The sequence below is a fragment of the Macrotis lagotis genome, chromosome 1 (genome assembly GCF_037893015.1).
Source record: "Macrotis lagotis isolate mMagLag1 chromosome 1, bilby.v1.9.chrom.fasta, whole genome shotgun sequence".
NCBI lineage: Eukaryota > Metazoa > Chordata > Mammalia > Peramelemorphia > Peramelidae > Macrotis > Macrotis lagotis.
Genome location: NC_133658.1, coordinates 485,544,395 through 485,560,213, shown reverse-complemented (window position 1 = coordinate 485,560,213; position 15,819 = coordinate 485,544,395). Strand labels below are relative to the sequence as shown.

The 15,819-nt window shown below is 36.7% G+C and overlaps 1 protein-coding gene across 1 annotated transcript in view; it reads left to right on the top strand.

Moving 5' to 3' along the window:
* VWA3B (von Willebrand factor A domain containing 3B) overlaps positions 1 to 15,819 on the top strand; it is a 237,656-nt gene that overhangs the window by 209,999 nt on the left and 11,838 nt on the right. Inside the window, exons 25-26 of the mRNA XM_074213732.1 lie at positions 1,740 to 1,831; positions 11,559 to 11,683. Of these exons, the coding sequence (XP_074069833.1) occupies positions 1,740 to 1,831; positions 11,559 to 11,683 (217 nt within the window). The remainder of the gene's footprint in view (positions 1 to 1,739; positions 1,832 to 11,558; positions 11,684 to 15,819) is intronic.

Below are 15,819 nucleotides of genomic sequence, written 5' to 3'. Positions count from 1 at the left end.
TTTGCATGAGCTTCATAGTAATCCTCCTTGAGTTTGTCTGTTCATGCTTCTTGTCCTTCATCTTTCTGAGGTTAAAACAAACAAAAAAATGTAACTATATGACTTGGTGGACAGAATATTGGATTTGTTGTTCAGAGAGACCTGAGTCATACCTGAGACACTTAACTAGTTATGTGACCCTAGGCAAGCCACTTAACCTGTTTCCTCATCTGTAAAATGGGAATAATAGTTAATCAGTCTCAGAGTTATTATGAAGATCATATGAGAATTGTTTATAAAGTAGTTTGAGATTCTTGAAGCACCAAATAATGCCAATTATTGTGATTCCTTGAAAGAATTTTGGAGCTCAGAGAGTTTCACCATCTTGACTCCTAGGTTTCTAGCTTCCATTAGTTGTGTCTATGGGAAAAGCTATGACCAATATAAGTGAAGGCAGATGAGTTTTAAGGAGAGTCCAGCCAATTACCAATTATCTGTGGTCATGAAGAGCAAAAGTAGCATGAATCATTGAAATTCACAGGATTTCTCCAAATCTCCAAATTGGATTTGGATTATTAATTCAAACCTTTACCCCTCAAGAAACCCTGACATTGATTGCTGGCAAAGGCATGAAATTAATTGACTTAAATTCCATTTATCCTGCCTCCCTTTATAGAGGAGTAGTAAACTGGCCACAAAGCCATCAATGAAAAAAGAAAAGAATGGAATGGAGCATGGAGGAGTGTGGACAATGCAATTATTGTCTGATTTAAACCCAGAGATAAATCAAGAATGAAGTCTATTTCCCCTCTTTATGACAGTGATCATCTTTATCTTTTCCAGTCTTTAATGTGGGATTTGTGAAGTGGGAAGAATCAAGTTTGACTTAATGTCCTTGGTCTGCTTAGACATGGAGTTGTACTCCTTTGTTTGCTTGTTCAGTCACATTCAACTCTTACTGATCTCATTTGAGGTTTGTTCCAAGGAATAGAGTAGTTTACCATTTCCTTCTCCAGTTCTTTTTATAGATGAGGAAACTGATGAAAACAAGATTAAGTGATTCACCCAGGGTCACTCAGCTAGAAAGTATCTGAGGCCAGATTTGAAATTGGAAAGATTCAACTTCCTGACTTCACATCTGGCACTCTATCCATTGTGCCACCTAGCTGCTTGGCCTGTTCTTTGCTTGGCCTGTTCAGTATTCCATATGGAAGAAACCACTGATCAAAGAGACTACTGACCACTGACTGGGCTGTAGACAAACTTGGATGAGAATATTAATTCAAGAAATTATCAAATATCTACCCTTTTCTACAAGGAATTATCAAATACCTTAGGCACTAAGCATAAAAAGATGAAAAGGTCAGATTGTCTTCTCTCACAGCTTGTTTATACTATACTGGATTTTTTTTTTTAATATGAGAGGCATCCCAGTATAATCCTGAAATTAGGGCACTTGTGTTGAAATCCCAATCCTAATGTTAACTGCCTCTGTGACCTTGGGAAGGTCACATCTCTTCACTAGGTCCAGTTTAGTTATTTGTAAAGTGAAGGGATCGGCTTGTGTATATATGGGTGTGTATGTATTATTTGTGAGTGTATTTATTATACAGTTCTACAAGACTTGTCTTTGAGACTTCTCCATCTTCTTTAGAAATCATTTACATCCTTATCCTCATTGTTTTTACTATTTTCTTCAAGTTTTATATAATCATTCCATTTCTATGCTTTTTTTTAACCCTACAGAAATCACAGCAAAGCCAAGGGAAGAAATTAAAAAGCAAAAGAATTGATCCTCTAAAAGGCCAGAAGGTTATTGCAAGATCAGAGAAAAACGGCTTTTTTTTCCCAGGTAGAGTTTGTATTTTAAAATCCCCTAAGATATAGGAAGGACAGCTATGTTGTGCAATGGATAGTGTCCGGCCTGGAGTCAGGAAGACTCATTTTATTGAGTTCAAATCAAGTACTCTAACCACTGCACCACCTGATTCATCGTCTTGAGTTCAAATGTGACTTAAGACACCTAATAACTATATGACTCTCTGTGACCTTGTTTGCCTCAGTTTACTCATCTGTAAAATATGAGAAAGAAATGGCAAACTTTTCTAGTATCTTTGCCAAGAATACCCCAAATGGGGTCACAAAGAGTCAAGACACAGCAAAAGATATCAAAAAATTACATTATTTTATACTACAAGCATTATATTATTTAAACTGTAAGCCTTTAGGATGATGTTCACTCATAATTATACGGGAAGAGATGATGCAGTTTGTGGATTATTAAGACTTTCTTGTCATCTCCTACCTTATTGTCATTTTTTTCTACTCAGATAGTATCTCCATCTGGGAAAAGGAAAAAAAAGAAAATTCAAATATATCACTTTGCCAGTGCACTTGCAGCTTCTGCTGGCCATGGAGAATAAAATCCCTAGGCCAAATGGGTTTGAGGAAATTTTCTGTGAATTTAATATAATTATGCTGTCACTAGTATAAGGCAAACATCATTAAAGGGAGCTGTGACTATCTCTCTAAATATTTTGTATGTATTTGGGAGGTTGATACTAGTGAATATTGACTATTAATTAGCCAGAACTCTTTTTTTTTTATTCCATTGAGAAAAGAATTTTACAGATTTCACCTAGAAATCAACACATTGGTTTGATAGTTGTCCCTTAATGAACAGTGGACAGTGATTGAAGGTTAATTCCAGAACTTTATAGTTCAACTCAGTTATACTTTATTAAATCCCTCCTTGGTGGTATAACACTGGATATTGAAGATTTGGGATGGAGTAGAAAATACCATATGGTTTTTTTTAGTCCTTGGTCTCAAGGAGATTTTGGTCCACTAGAGGAAATGGTAGCAATCTCTCTGGGTTTAAAATGAAGAGGTTGGTTTTTTTTTTTGTTGTTGTTGTTTACTCTTGTCTGATTCTTGGTGACCCTATCTGGAATTTTCTTGGCAAAGATACTGAAGTGATTTGCCTTTTCCTTCTACCACTAGAGGTTGGGCTAAATTACCTCTAGATTAACAATCCTGTGATTCTAAAAATCAGATAAGTTATACTAAGCATGTGATAGTAATGAGAAGTACTAGCTTTATAGCTAAGGGCCTGACCTTGGAGTCTGGTTCAAGACTTGCCTTGGATCCATTTAATTGTGTGACCATAAGCATATCAACCTCTTAATGACTTCAGATACCTCCCTGATTCTATAATTGTGAGTGAATGGCCAGTTGGTGAAAATGGGTTTCCACACAGTTGAAATCACAGATCTGGGCCAAAAAAAAGATAATTAAGTTAGAACTTTGATTAAATGCATATATTTATATAGTAAATAAAATATAGTGACCTAAGAGATTTAAAGGAGAGAGAGAGGAGGTCCACCTATTTAACTAGTGCAAAAAGCTCTTTTACTTCCTGGTGACTCCAAAATGATGTGTGGGTCTTCTGAAAAGGGTGTTTATGAAAGGAGTAGTATCAACACCTTTCCAGAGTGAGACAAAAGAGCCATGATGACTGATGCAGACAAATGCTGTAATTAATCTGGGGGGAATCTGACCAGGTTGGAATTGTTTATTCCCTAGATCAGTGCCCCAGGACCCAGATCTATTCTTAACAGAGAACTCCAGGACTTTGTCATTAATGGAGTCCTCAGTAAGAGGTAGAAGTGTTTCACTTGGGGAGAGGATTCCTGACAAGTTGGACTTTTATTTACAAATGAGCACAGCTGTCCTGCACGAAGTATATTAGGTCTCTAGCACACCATCCAAACCAGATAAAATGTAATTCTAGAATCTCTTAACCTAGGATGACAGCTACAGACAGACAGACATTAGCTGAATTTTTTTCAGTTCCCAGAAGGCAGATATGGGGCTGACAACTGGAACAATTTGATTTGTAAACTTAGCAAATTTGTCTTGGAACTTACTTTGTGAGAATAAATTGGAATCATGGCTTAAAAGGAGCCCTATGAGTTTATACCTTACAACTGGTCTTGAAACAAAGGGAAGGGAGGCAAGGCAGTTCCTGGAACCTCGATTCACTTTCTCTAGGGCTCAAGGTTGCTCAGGTTGTAATTGTATTAAAACATCTTTCTGGGTTGAAAAAAACTCTTTCTGATTTATTCAACTTGTTTATATAAAGTCAATTGAGAATAATTTGAAAGCCAAACAGTAAGGCTGAAGCAATTTGGACTTCAACCTGCTGGCTCAGGATCAAGTCACAGCATCTTAGGACTGGAATGGTACAGGGGAAAGAATGTTGGATTTGGAGTCAAAAGGCCTAGTTTGGAAACTCAGATCTGGCATTTACTATAACCTTGGATGAGAAAACTGGTTTCCTCATCTGCAAAATGAGAGACTTGGATCAACTCTTGGTCTTTTAATGATTTCAAAAAAGATCATAGGAGCATATGTTTAGGGTTAGAAGGGATCTCAGTGGTCACAATCTAACTCTTTCATTTTACAGATGAAGAAACTAAGCCAGGAGAGGTTGAGTGATTTGTACAAGATCACATGAGTAGTAACTGAGAGACTGAAGACTTGAATACAGGTCTTCTGATTTCAAAGCCAGGGCTCTTTCTGTTGGTCTATGATCCTTCTAGTCAGTCAGTAGGCATTAAGTGCCTGCTATGTACCAGAACTAAGCAAAGCAATGTCCAGTGCATTTCTGAAGCAAATTATTCAGTTTCATCTTGAAGATCTCCTTTGACTTGAAAGTAGAGCATTTTACCAAAGGATAGATCTAATGCTTAGGAATCTTTCCTTATCCTGAATTGATCTGCCTCTTTCTTTTCTATCCAGTGCTCCTAGTTCTACCCTCTGGACCTAAGAGGAATAATCTAATGACCCTTCCCACAAGACAACTCTTCAAATACTTGGAAGGCATTTATTATCCACTAAGTCCATCCATACTAGATGTTCTCTCCTCTAGGGTAAAAAACCCAGTTAATAATAGTTTACTACTTTAGTATACTAGCAGAATTTGAAGGACTCAACTATCTTATCACAATAGTTGTGAGTTGAGGAAATGAATCAGAGACCAATCCTACTTGAGGGTGGAGAACATGGGAATCCCTTGAGGAAAGGACAATATATTTTTTATTGATGGCAAATCAGCAATAAATCACAGAATTATAATTTCAGAAACAGAAGGAACTTGTGACCAACTTGTACCTCAGTACCTTGTACTATGACATGCCCAAGGAGTGATCATCTCATCTTCATTGGAAGACTTTAAGAAAGAGGAACACACCAAGTCCTGAGATAGACCCTCTGTTTTTGGAGAGTTGTAATTATTGACAGATTTTTCCTGACATCTAGCTCACACTTGTCCCTTTGCTACTTCTACTTCTCATTTCAACTTATTACCCCTCTGCTCAAGCCCTCATGGAATAGCCCTTCAAATCCTTGAAGAGTTCTATCATATGTACTCATTCCTAAGGCTGCTCCTTTTCAGATTGAATACCTGCATTTCCTTAAACCAATACTCTGCTGATATAATAAACTCAAGGTCCTTTACCATATGTTTTCCTCTGGGCACCCCCCAATTTATTCTTTCTGCATATATATATATATATATATATATATATATATATATACACACACACACACACACACACACACACACATATAGATATAGATATAGATATATAGATAGATACATCTTATTTGTATGTAGTTGTTTTTGTGTTGTCTCTCCTTTTAGACAAGGGCAGAGACTGTCTGATTCAAAGGTCATATAAAGTCTGTGAATACATTTGGTCTGTGCTGCCATAGCAACCACAAGCAGGACTCGAAATTCAATAAATCTAAGAGTTTTTAAGGGATGAAATGATTAAATATTTGACCAAATGCAGGATAATTTTTATGTTATGATTTTGTTTGGCCTGTGAATGATGTTATCAAAACAACCATTAGCAGAAAATTTCCCCACTTCTGCTTAAGACTTTGAGCATTATGAGGATAGGGGCTAGTTTTTTATTTGCTTTGCTTTTCCTTTTTTTAATACTAGTGCTTAACACAGTACCAGAAACATAGTAGGTGTTTAATACATGGGTTAACTTCATTTTCCTATGGTACCTGGAACTAAACACAGTTACAGATGTAGTCTGGCTGAATCATCACTACCTCATTTCTTTCTTTCTCAGTGTAGACCAAAGTCAACATTAGCTTACTTGCATATTACTTGACACTATCACAATAAGTTTTGTGATCATTTTTTTCAGACAAACTTCTACTTAATCATTTCTCTCTTTCTTGCACTTCTTATGAAACTGATTTTTGAATCTAAGGAAAAGATTTTACATTTTTCTTTATTAAACTTCATGTTAATATTAACATCTTTATTTTTTCACTTCTTTTCTCATGTGATCAAGAGACATCAAGAACTAACACCAGTAGTTTTGGTCTTGTGTTCATGATTATCCTGTACAGAAACCAGTTGCAATTTAGTCAAGCAATTAGTCAACTTTGAAACTAACTGATAATTAACCAGTTAGTAAAGGGTTGTTTAACTGGATTAAGTGATTATTTTTAAAAACCTTCGCTGTATTTTTAGGTATACCCTTTGGGAAAGAGTTTGAATTGTCTAGAATGTTATCACACTTTTATTTTTTAAACTTGATAAGATTCTTTCATTTTACCTGTACCATTTTTATTGAGAATAGATATCTGAAGATAATATTGCAAAGATAATATTATTTGAAAGTTTTAGAATTACTTTGGTGATAATGAATCAGTTTTAAGGTGTAGTAGGGGCAGAAGAAATAATGAAGAGTATTGGAATAATTGTTCCCTAAATCAAAGGATGAGGCCAGATAAAATCAAATCAGATCAAGTCAAATGCATTGTGCTAAGTGGTAAAAATGTTAGTTTGTTATACTAATAAAAGTTTATAAAGTGCTTGACATAAGTAATTTCATCTGATCCTCACAACCACCCTGTCAAGTAGCTGCTTTTATTATTACCATTTTGCAAATAAGGAAATTGAGCCCCATTAAGGGACTTAATCCAAGCTCAGAGAATTAATGTGAGGCAGGTTTCAAACAAAGTTCCTCGTGACTCCTCCTTCAATATGCTATCCACTGCAAGATCCTACTACTTATTATTACTAAAGCAAACTTGGGTATTTAGGTGTCATAGTGGATAGAGATGGGAGTCAAAAGAAGATTCATCTTTGTAGGTTCAAATCTGAACTCACTCTTCATAGCTATGTGGCCCTGAGCAAGTCACTGCAACATTTTTGCCTCAGTTTCTTAATATGTAAAATGAGCTAGAGAAGGAAATGGCAAACCATTCTAGTATCTTTGCCAAGGAAATCCCCAAATGAGTGCACAAAGAGTTGGACATAGCTGAAAAATGACTGAACAACATTTCAAACATCTTGACCATCACAGCAAGAATTCTCACATGCTAGAGGGAATCAGTAATCATTAAATGAATAAAGTGTTCTACTAGCTATGTTGTGGTTTGGTTTGCCCACCACAGGAAGATGCAGTGTGAGAAAGCCTCTCAGTTAACCGGTAGAGCACCCTAAACAAAAACTGAAAAATAACATATGAGAGAGTGTGTGGCAGAGTGAAAAAAATACTGGAATTAAAATTAGAACAGAGACCTGGATTATTAGATCATAAACCTTAGAACTGGAAAGAGTCAAGATTTTATAATCCAACTTTCTTTTTTTTATAGATGAGCAAAAAATGACCCAGGAAGAGAAATAATCTTTTTAAGATCACATGGACAGGACTTGTATCCATAACCTTAAAAGAGTAGCTGACAGTGACATAACATTTTAAGGTTTTGCAAAGCTCTATAATTTGGCTTTTAAAAAAGCCCATTTTATAGACACGGATAACTTCATTTGTTCCTTTCAACAAGCCTTAGAACAAACTAGGTACTACAGATATGACCACCTTCATTTTAGAGAAGGGGGAGACAAGGTCCAGAGAGAACTAGAATTATCAGAAATGGGATATGAGATTAGGCTGCCTTCCTGATTTTTCATCCAGTAAACTGACATGTGACTCCATGTGAGGGATCCTGGATTGATTACTTGACTTTAGAAGATCTGAGAAATAATATGGCATAAATTCAAGTCTTCTACCTGACCCATACCAGCTGCATGTGCCCAGGCAAGTTCTTTTATTTCCCTGGACCTTGGATTTTTCAACTTTAAGATGAGTTGGTTGGACTCGAAAGAACCTCTAAGGTTGACCCCAAGAGTCTTTCAGTGTCCCAAGCAATTTTGGGGGGAATAAAAATTACAGGAGATGCTGGTCTGCATTATTGGGTTGGAGTGATGGGAGTGGTGTTGTTGGTTCTCACACAAACTTAGAAAATCCACAGGTCCCAGAACTTTTCCTTTGTCCCTCTCCACTCCTTCCCCTTACCAAAGGGAACCATTTCACAAGGTTATTATGAGGATTATACTTTGAAAAAGCTTAAAAGATGAAATAGAGGCTTCTGTCTTTCCTAATCTATAGAAAGATATACTTCCTCCATTTTAGAAATGTATAACATTTTTTTTTAAACCTTTAAAATTTCAACTTAAAAATTTTTTGAGTTCCAAATTCTCTCTGTCCCTCTTGTTGTACCTCTCCCATCCTTTGAGGAGTCAAGCATATAATGCCCTCATCTATGTGAAGATACACAGAACATATTTCTATAGCAGTCAAATATTGTTTTTATAGGTGATGAGACCTCTCTGAAGCATGCCATGACTGAGCTAGGCAGACAGCCAGATTTAGTGGGAAGAGCAATGAAAAGCTCTGTAACTGATTGGCTACTTGACCTTAGCCATCCTACCATTCCCCTCTAGATATCAACAACTGTAAAATAGAGATGCTTGCCTACCTACCTGCCTACCTACCTACTTTATGTGACTGTTTTAAACAAGAATATTTTATTAATGTATAAAAAATTATTTGTACAAAATGAGAATAAATACTAAATAAACTGAAGAAGTAGCTGCAGTAATGTATGTAAAACATCACTTAAACTTCAACTCTTGTTTTATCTAGACTCTTAGGTCTTTTTGCAAGGCAAATGGGGTGAAGTGGCTTGCCCAAGACCACACAGCTAGGTAATAAGTGTCTGAGACTGGATTTGAACCCAGGTACTCCTGACTCCAGGGCCAGTACTTTATCCTCTGGGCCACCTAGCTGCCCCTTAAGCCCCACTTTGGGTTGTGGAATTGACAATCTTTGTATCTCTAAATAGCCAGCAGAGTGCCTGTCACAACGTATAGTGAATACTACTTGTTGATTGGGTATTTTTATTATTTTCATTTAAAATTAAGTTGAATATTTTAGTCTAAAATTTAAGGAAAAAGCAACAAATGGTTTGATTTAAAAAAAATCTTGGCCTCATAACACTCAATGAAATAAGAGATGTTGGAGCTGGGGTCAAGGCAGAAAATTAACACCTGGTTTCTTTTGTAGCATATAAATACAGTTGGCCAAGTCTATTTGGGGCAGTAAGAGGTTGATCACAGCCAGGATGCCAGATGTGTTGTTCTGAAGGACAATGGAGACTTGTGTACACATTTTCTATCTATGAAAGGAATTCTGTGCACAACTGTAGCTGCCATGTTAAGTATATCTGCTTCTAAAATATCCCTTAAAAATTATGACCTCCTTTTAATGGGGAGCATAAATTCAGTTAGGCTGACTGCCAGACCCCCTCAACCTCAGTCCAGGAATTTTCTTGTTCCATTACAGTGCCCGCTTTGATGGCAGCTATACCACAAGGGAACACTCAGCATTTTTAGTTTCTTAATTAGTTTTTAGTTGTAAATTTTGGTGCAGAGGGCACATTGGTTTATTTAACCTGGTCATCTTTCCTATTTCTTTACCATTAGAACTTTTATTTAGTTTTGAGAAAAGGATTTTGGGGAAAGCATAGGCTTTTTTTTTTCTTAAAAATACCCTCTTTCCCCTTTCCCCTAAAAATACCATTTTTTTTATCCTGACAGACTAATATAAAGGATACTAAAATAGATGAATAAAAATTAAGCCTCTCCAAAAGTGTGAGGTACTCCCTCAAGTCATAGTAAGCTCTTCTTCACTGGTGGTGGTTAGGTGAAGGTTGCTCCAACTTGTTAGGAATATTGAAGAAAAGATTCCTGTTTAGGAGCATGTAGAACTCCACTGATCCCTGAGGTACTTTATTTAATATAAATTACTTGAGTGGAAGGCAACTGGATCCTTCCTAGAGGAAGAGATTTCATGTATATGTGAATAAGCTTTTCATTTGGTAGGATATTTGCTTTTTGCATTGCTGCTGCTGCTGTTATTCAATCATGTCTACCTCTTTGTGACCTCATTTGGAGTATTCTTGGCAAACCACAGTGGTTTGCCACTTCCTCCTTCACTCATTTTACAGATAAGGAAACTGAGGCAAATAAGAGATTAAGTGACTCACTCAAATTCATGCAGCTAGTAAGTTTCTGAAGCCAAATTTGAACTCAGAAAAAGAAGTTTTCCTGGCTTCAGGTCTGGCAGTCTATCCATTGTATTTCCTAGGGGCTCCAAATATTTGTCGCTGTTCAGCATAAGTCATGGAAATTCTCTAGGCCTCTGTTTATTTATATTGATGCCCATGTCACTGTATTTTATAACTGCTTGTAAAATGCTTCAGATTCTTCAGTTGTAAAATATTGTATGAGACCAAAAAATGATAATTTCTTGTACAAGAGTTATTAAATGAATTCAACCCTTAGCGATAGTCTTAGGAAAGAAATCAGTAAGCTAGAGCATGCTCAGTGGAGGACAAGCAGAAAAGTGAGGGGACCTCAGGATCATGCCATATATGGTTTGGTTGAAAGAACTATGGAGAAGAAAAGACTTAGGGGAAATTAGTTATCTTTAAATATTCAATGGGCAGTCATAGTGAACAGCCTCGATTTAGTTTTATTTGACTCCACAAAAGGATAGAAATGGTAGAAAGTCAGTTTTAGTTTCAAAGATTCTTAGATACATGATCTAGAGTTGGATGGGTTACTAGAGACCATTTACTATGATCCCCTCACTGCAGATAAATACAAAGATTCAAAGAGAGTAAATGATTTCCCCAAAGTCACACTTGCTCCTCTTGAATAGTGGACTTTGGAGGTGGGCTTCCAGCCTAGGTCCTTTAGTCTCCACTGTCCTTTTCCTACTGTATTGGATTGCAAAGCCTGAGGTAAGGAAAAAAATTCCTAACAATTAAAGCTGTTCAGAAAGGACAGGTATCCAAGAGTTCTCCTTATTTCAATTCATTAATTGATCAACTAACACCTTTATTGAATGAACCCTCTGCAAGGCACCAGGCACCAGGCACCATGCTATGTACTGGCAGACAAAAATACAAAAAAATGAACCTATCCACATTTGCAAACTTACTTCCTCTAGAGAAAAACAAATATTAGTCTATGAAGACTCTTCTAATCTGAGCTTCTGTAATTCTTTTCCCACTTCTATGGATAGAAGGAATGTTATGTGACTAATGCCCATTTAGTGGCCAACAGAATTTATGAAGTTACTTGAAACATGTAGAATATAGCTTTAAAAATGTCTTTTTTAAAAAATGATTCATTTCAGGCACTGTTTTAAGATGTGTTGGCCCCACACATGCACTTGTGCAGTTCAAATATGGAGAAATTCAAGTCGTGCCCGTCGTATTCATTACTCCAGTGGGAGGTGCTATGCCTTGTCCAGTTCTACAGGTAGGAAAATTAGCAATTCTTTAAGCTACCTTTTCCTGTTCACTTTGTTCATTTGATAATTTGGTATAGCATGAAAGTCACAGATGATACCACCACACTTGTGTTCTTGAGTGTAAAGTATGACTCTTGATTGATATGTTGAAGAAATATTAGCTCTTTTTTCTGTGTTTAATTTTCTTCTCAATAATTTATAGTTGCCTAATTAACTCCATACATTGTAAAAAAATAATCATATTGACTTGCTTTTCAAAAAAAGATTACCTTGTTTCCAACAATATGTACAGTAACACAGGAGTTGTAATTTGCCCATGATATGTCATTCTTTTGTTTTTAACTTTACAAGAATAAATTAAAAGTAATTTATGTCCAGTGTACATTCCATTGCTTTCCCTTGGCATTGTATTTAACTAACCATACCTTCTATATCTTAAAACAAAGCATAAGTAGCCCTCAGAAGTTTATATTACACATTTGGATGATATTTGTGACATCATGGTATTTTTTCATTTAGTTATGAATTCATAAAAGTGGGTCTGATCACCTATCCCTAATACTACCCTAATTCTAAGCAGTCAATTGGTGGTTTTTAAAAATGGAGAAACAAGCTTTGGAAAGCTTAAAGTTTCACAATGATTGGATAGTTTTAATTATTACTTGATTGGTGAGTCAACAGTCAGTCAAAAAAGTATTGAATTCAGAGTTGAAAGAGATCTTGGAGGTCAATTTCTAGTTTATCCTCTTTGCCTATCAATGTGCCTGGCACATTGTAAATACTCAAGAATATTTATTGATTGTTAGAGTGATTAGTTGGTTAGTTGATCTCTTGGACAGAATCCCATCAAAGCAGAATTTCAATGGAAGAGTTTCCTAAGGCAGCCTGTTTCATTTTGAGTCATCTGTAATTGTTAGGACGCTATTTCTTATGGGGAGCTGAAATGTTCCTTGGGGTAACTTTTATCAGTTTTTAGTAGTTTATATAATTCAGTTCAAGTTAAGGATCATGCAAGGCACAATCACTGGTATTGGAGATCCAAAGACTGAAAATAATATAGTTCTTAATCTTAATTATTGTTTGTTTTATTGTCATAGGGAAACATGACTTGCATATAAGTAAATAATTTAAAAGTGGGATGTTACGAGGCAAAGGAGATGTATACAATGTTCTCTAGGATATTACTTTCAGTTGGGTATAACATCAGTAAGATGAAAGCAGCAGGTCTTCTCAATGTGTCAATCCTTTGGTGGTGTGGAGTTTTGCGTTCAGGGGAAAAAAATTACTGGGGCATAGCCAAGATGGTGGAGTAAAGGCAAAGACCTCCCATGATCTCTCCCCATACCTCTCCAAATATCTTTAAATAATGACTACTCTAACTAAATTCTAGAGTGACAGAACCCACAAAAATATTGAGTGAAACAATTTTCCATCCCAAGACAGGATCCTTGGGGAAGGGTCTGTTACTCTTGAGGTTAGAAAGGCCCCTCAGTGCAATCCTGGTCATGGAGTGAACAAGCTCCAGTCCTCCAGGAACATACTCCAGGGTGCCTTGGTCCCTGGGGATGCCTGAGTCTGACAGTAGTGGCATTTTCCAGCCCTCTCAATTCAGGGATGGCCAAGGACAGCTTGGAAGCTCAGCAGGAAATCTTTGCCACATCAGGGTGAGAGTGGAGCCCAGTCCAGCACAAGCCTCAGCCACAGACCTTTCCCCCTAGAGTTCTCAGTCCACAGATGGTAAGGAGTTGAGGGAGATTGCAGAAGTCTCATTGGTATCCCTGTGTCTTTGTAAATATTCAGATCCAGGTCTCAATCTGGGGCCCCAGTCTCAAGAAAAGGAACAGAAGCACAATATAGCTTACTGCCTGAGCAGAACAGGGATTCTTCTCAGGGTTCCAGGACAGAAAGGGGTGCTTTCTGATCCACAGATCAGAACACAGGCCAGGAGAGAAAGCCTTACCTCTCATAACCTTGGAGGAATTGAGAACTTGCAGGCTCCCTAGTAGGGGTGTTCCTGAAAACAGCTGTAAGCTTCAGAAGGTTGGGAAAGAAGCAGAGCCCCACCTTAACAAAGAGTTAAAATCAGTTCATAGGCTGGGAAAATGAACAAATAACAGAAGGAAAAAAATCTGACCATAAGCAATTACTTTGGTCCTATGGACGATCAAAATTTACACTCAGAAGATAACTAAGTCAAAACTTTTGAATACACATCTCCAAGAAAAATATAATTGGTCTCAGGCTATGGAAGAGTTCAAAACAGATTTTGAAAATCAAGTAAGGGAGGTAGAGAAAAATTGGGAAAAGAAATGAGAGTGATGTAGGAAAATCATGAAAACCAAGTCAGCAACTTGAAGGAAATGCAAAAACATACTGAAGAAAATATCTTAAAATCTAGCTTGAGTCAAATGAAAAAAGTAGTTCAAATGACCAGAGAGGAGAATGCCTTAAAAACCAGAATTGGCCAGATGGAAAAGGAGATTCAAAAATTCTCTGAAGAAAATAATTTCTTAAAATGTAGACTGGAGCTAAGGGAAGCTGATGACTTTGTGAGAAATCAAGAAGCAATAAAACAAAAGAATGAAAAACTAGAAGAAAATGTGAATATTTCATTGGAAAAGAAACTGACCTGGAAAACAGATCCAGAAGAAATAATTTAAAAATAATTGGAGTACAAGTCATGATCAAAAAAATGTTTCATTTTTAAAGAAATTCTCCAGGAAAACTTCCCTGATTATCCTAGAAGCAGACGGTAAAATAGAAATTGAAAGAATCTATCAATCACCACCTGAAAGAGATCCCAAAATGAAAACTGCCAGGAAACATATAGCCAAATTTCAGAACACCCCAAGTCAAGGAGAAAATATTGGCAAGCAGTCAGAAAGAAACAGTTCAAATATCATGGACCACAGTCAGGCCAATACAAGATTTAGGAACTTCTACATTATAGGCTCACAGGACTTGGAAAACATGGAAGGCAAAAAAACTTGTATTACAACCAAGAATCAAGTACCCAGCAAAACTGAACAGCCCCTTTCAGGGGAAAAGATGGATATTCAGTGAAATAGGGGAGTTTCAGACTTTTCCTGATGAAATGACCAGAATGTCTGATCTTCAAGTATAGGACTCAGGTGAAGCATAGAGAAGGTGAACAGGAAGGGAAAATCAAGAGGGACTGACTTAATGTTGTTGAATTGCTTGTATGCTTGCATAGGAAGATGATACTGATAACTCATATGAACCTTCTCAAAAGGCACAATTGAGGAGTTGAATTTAAAGGTATAAAATTTAAAAGATGGAGTTAATGGGTGAGAAAGAAATGTACTGGAAGATAGGGTAAGGAGAGGTAGATTGGGGTAAGTAATTTAATATAAAAGAAACAAAGTTTTTGAAGTGAAATGGAAGAGGGAGAGTGAGTAAACCTTACTTTCCTTAGAACTGGCTCAAGAGAGGGAATAATATACATACTCAATTAGGTATAGAAATCTATCTTATCCTAGAGGAAAATAGAAGAGATTTAGAAATGGGATGAGGGGAGTGGAGAAGGGGTGTGTAGATGAGAGGGAGAAGATTGTGGGAGAGGGTAGTCAGATACAACACACTTTTGAAGGAAGGACAGGGTGAAGAGAGAATAGAATAAATGGGAGTGGGGGGGATATAGGATTGAGGGAAATAAAGCTAGCAATAGCAACTATGGGAAAAGTTTTGTGTTCATACACTTCTTGCTGATCATTTATAAACCATGTGACCTTTTAGTCTCACGGGGTCTGTTTTTTTATCTGTAATTTATTTGGATATCATTTGTTATTAAGTTGTTTCAGTTGTGCCTGACTCAGTAAAACCCACATTTGGGGTTTCCTTGTCAAAGATAACTGTAGTGCAGTCAGGTACTCTATCTATTCTACCACCTAACTGCTGAAGCCAGCATGTCTTAATCTTCTTTGATTCTGGTCATAAATTTACCCAACTCTTTCTAGAATTTCTAAAATGACATTGTGTCAAGTCCCATTTCTTCTGGAAGGACTCTGGTTTATCAGTATCTCTCTTTGAATGTGACTTCCAGAAATGAATATGATTCTGCAGATGCAGATCTGACCTTCAGAGAGTGTTTTGAAATTATCAGGACTCTGCTCTAGCTATCATC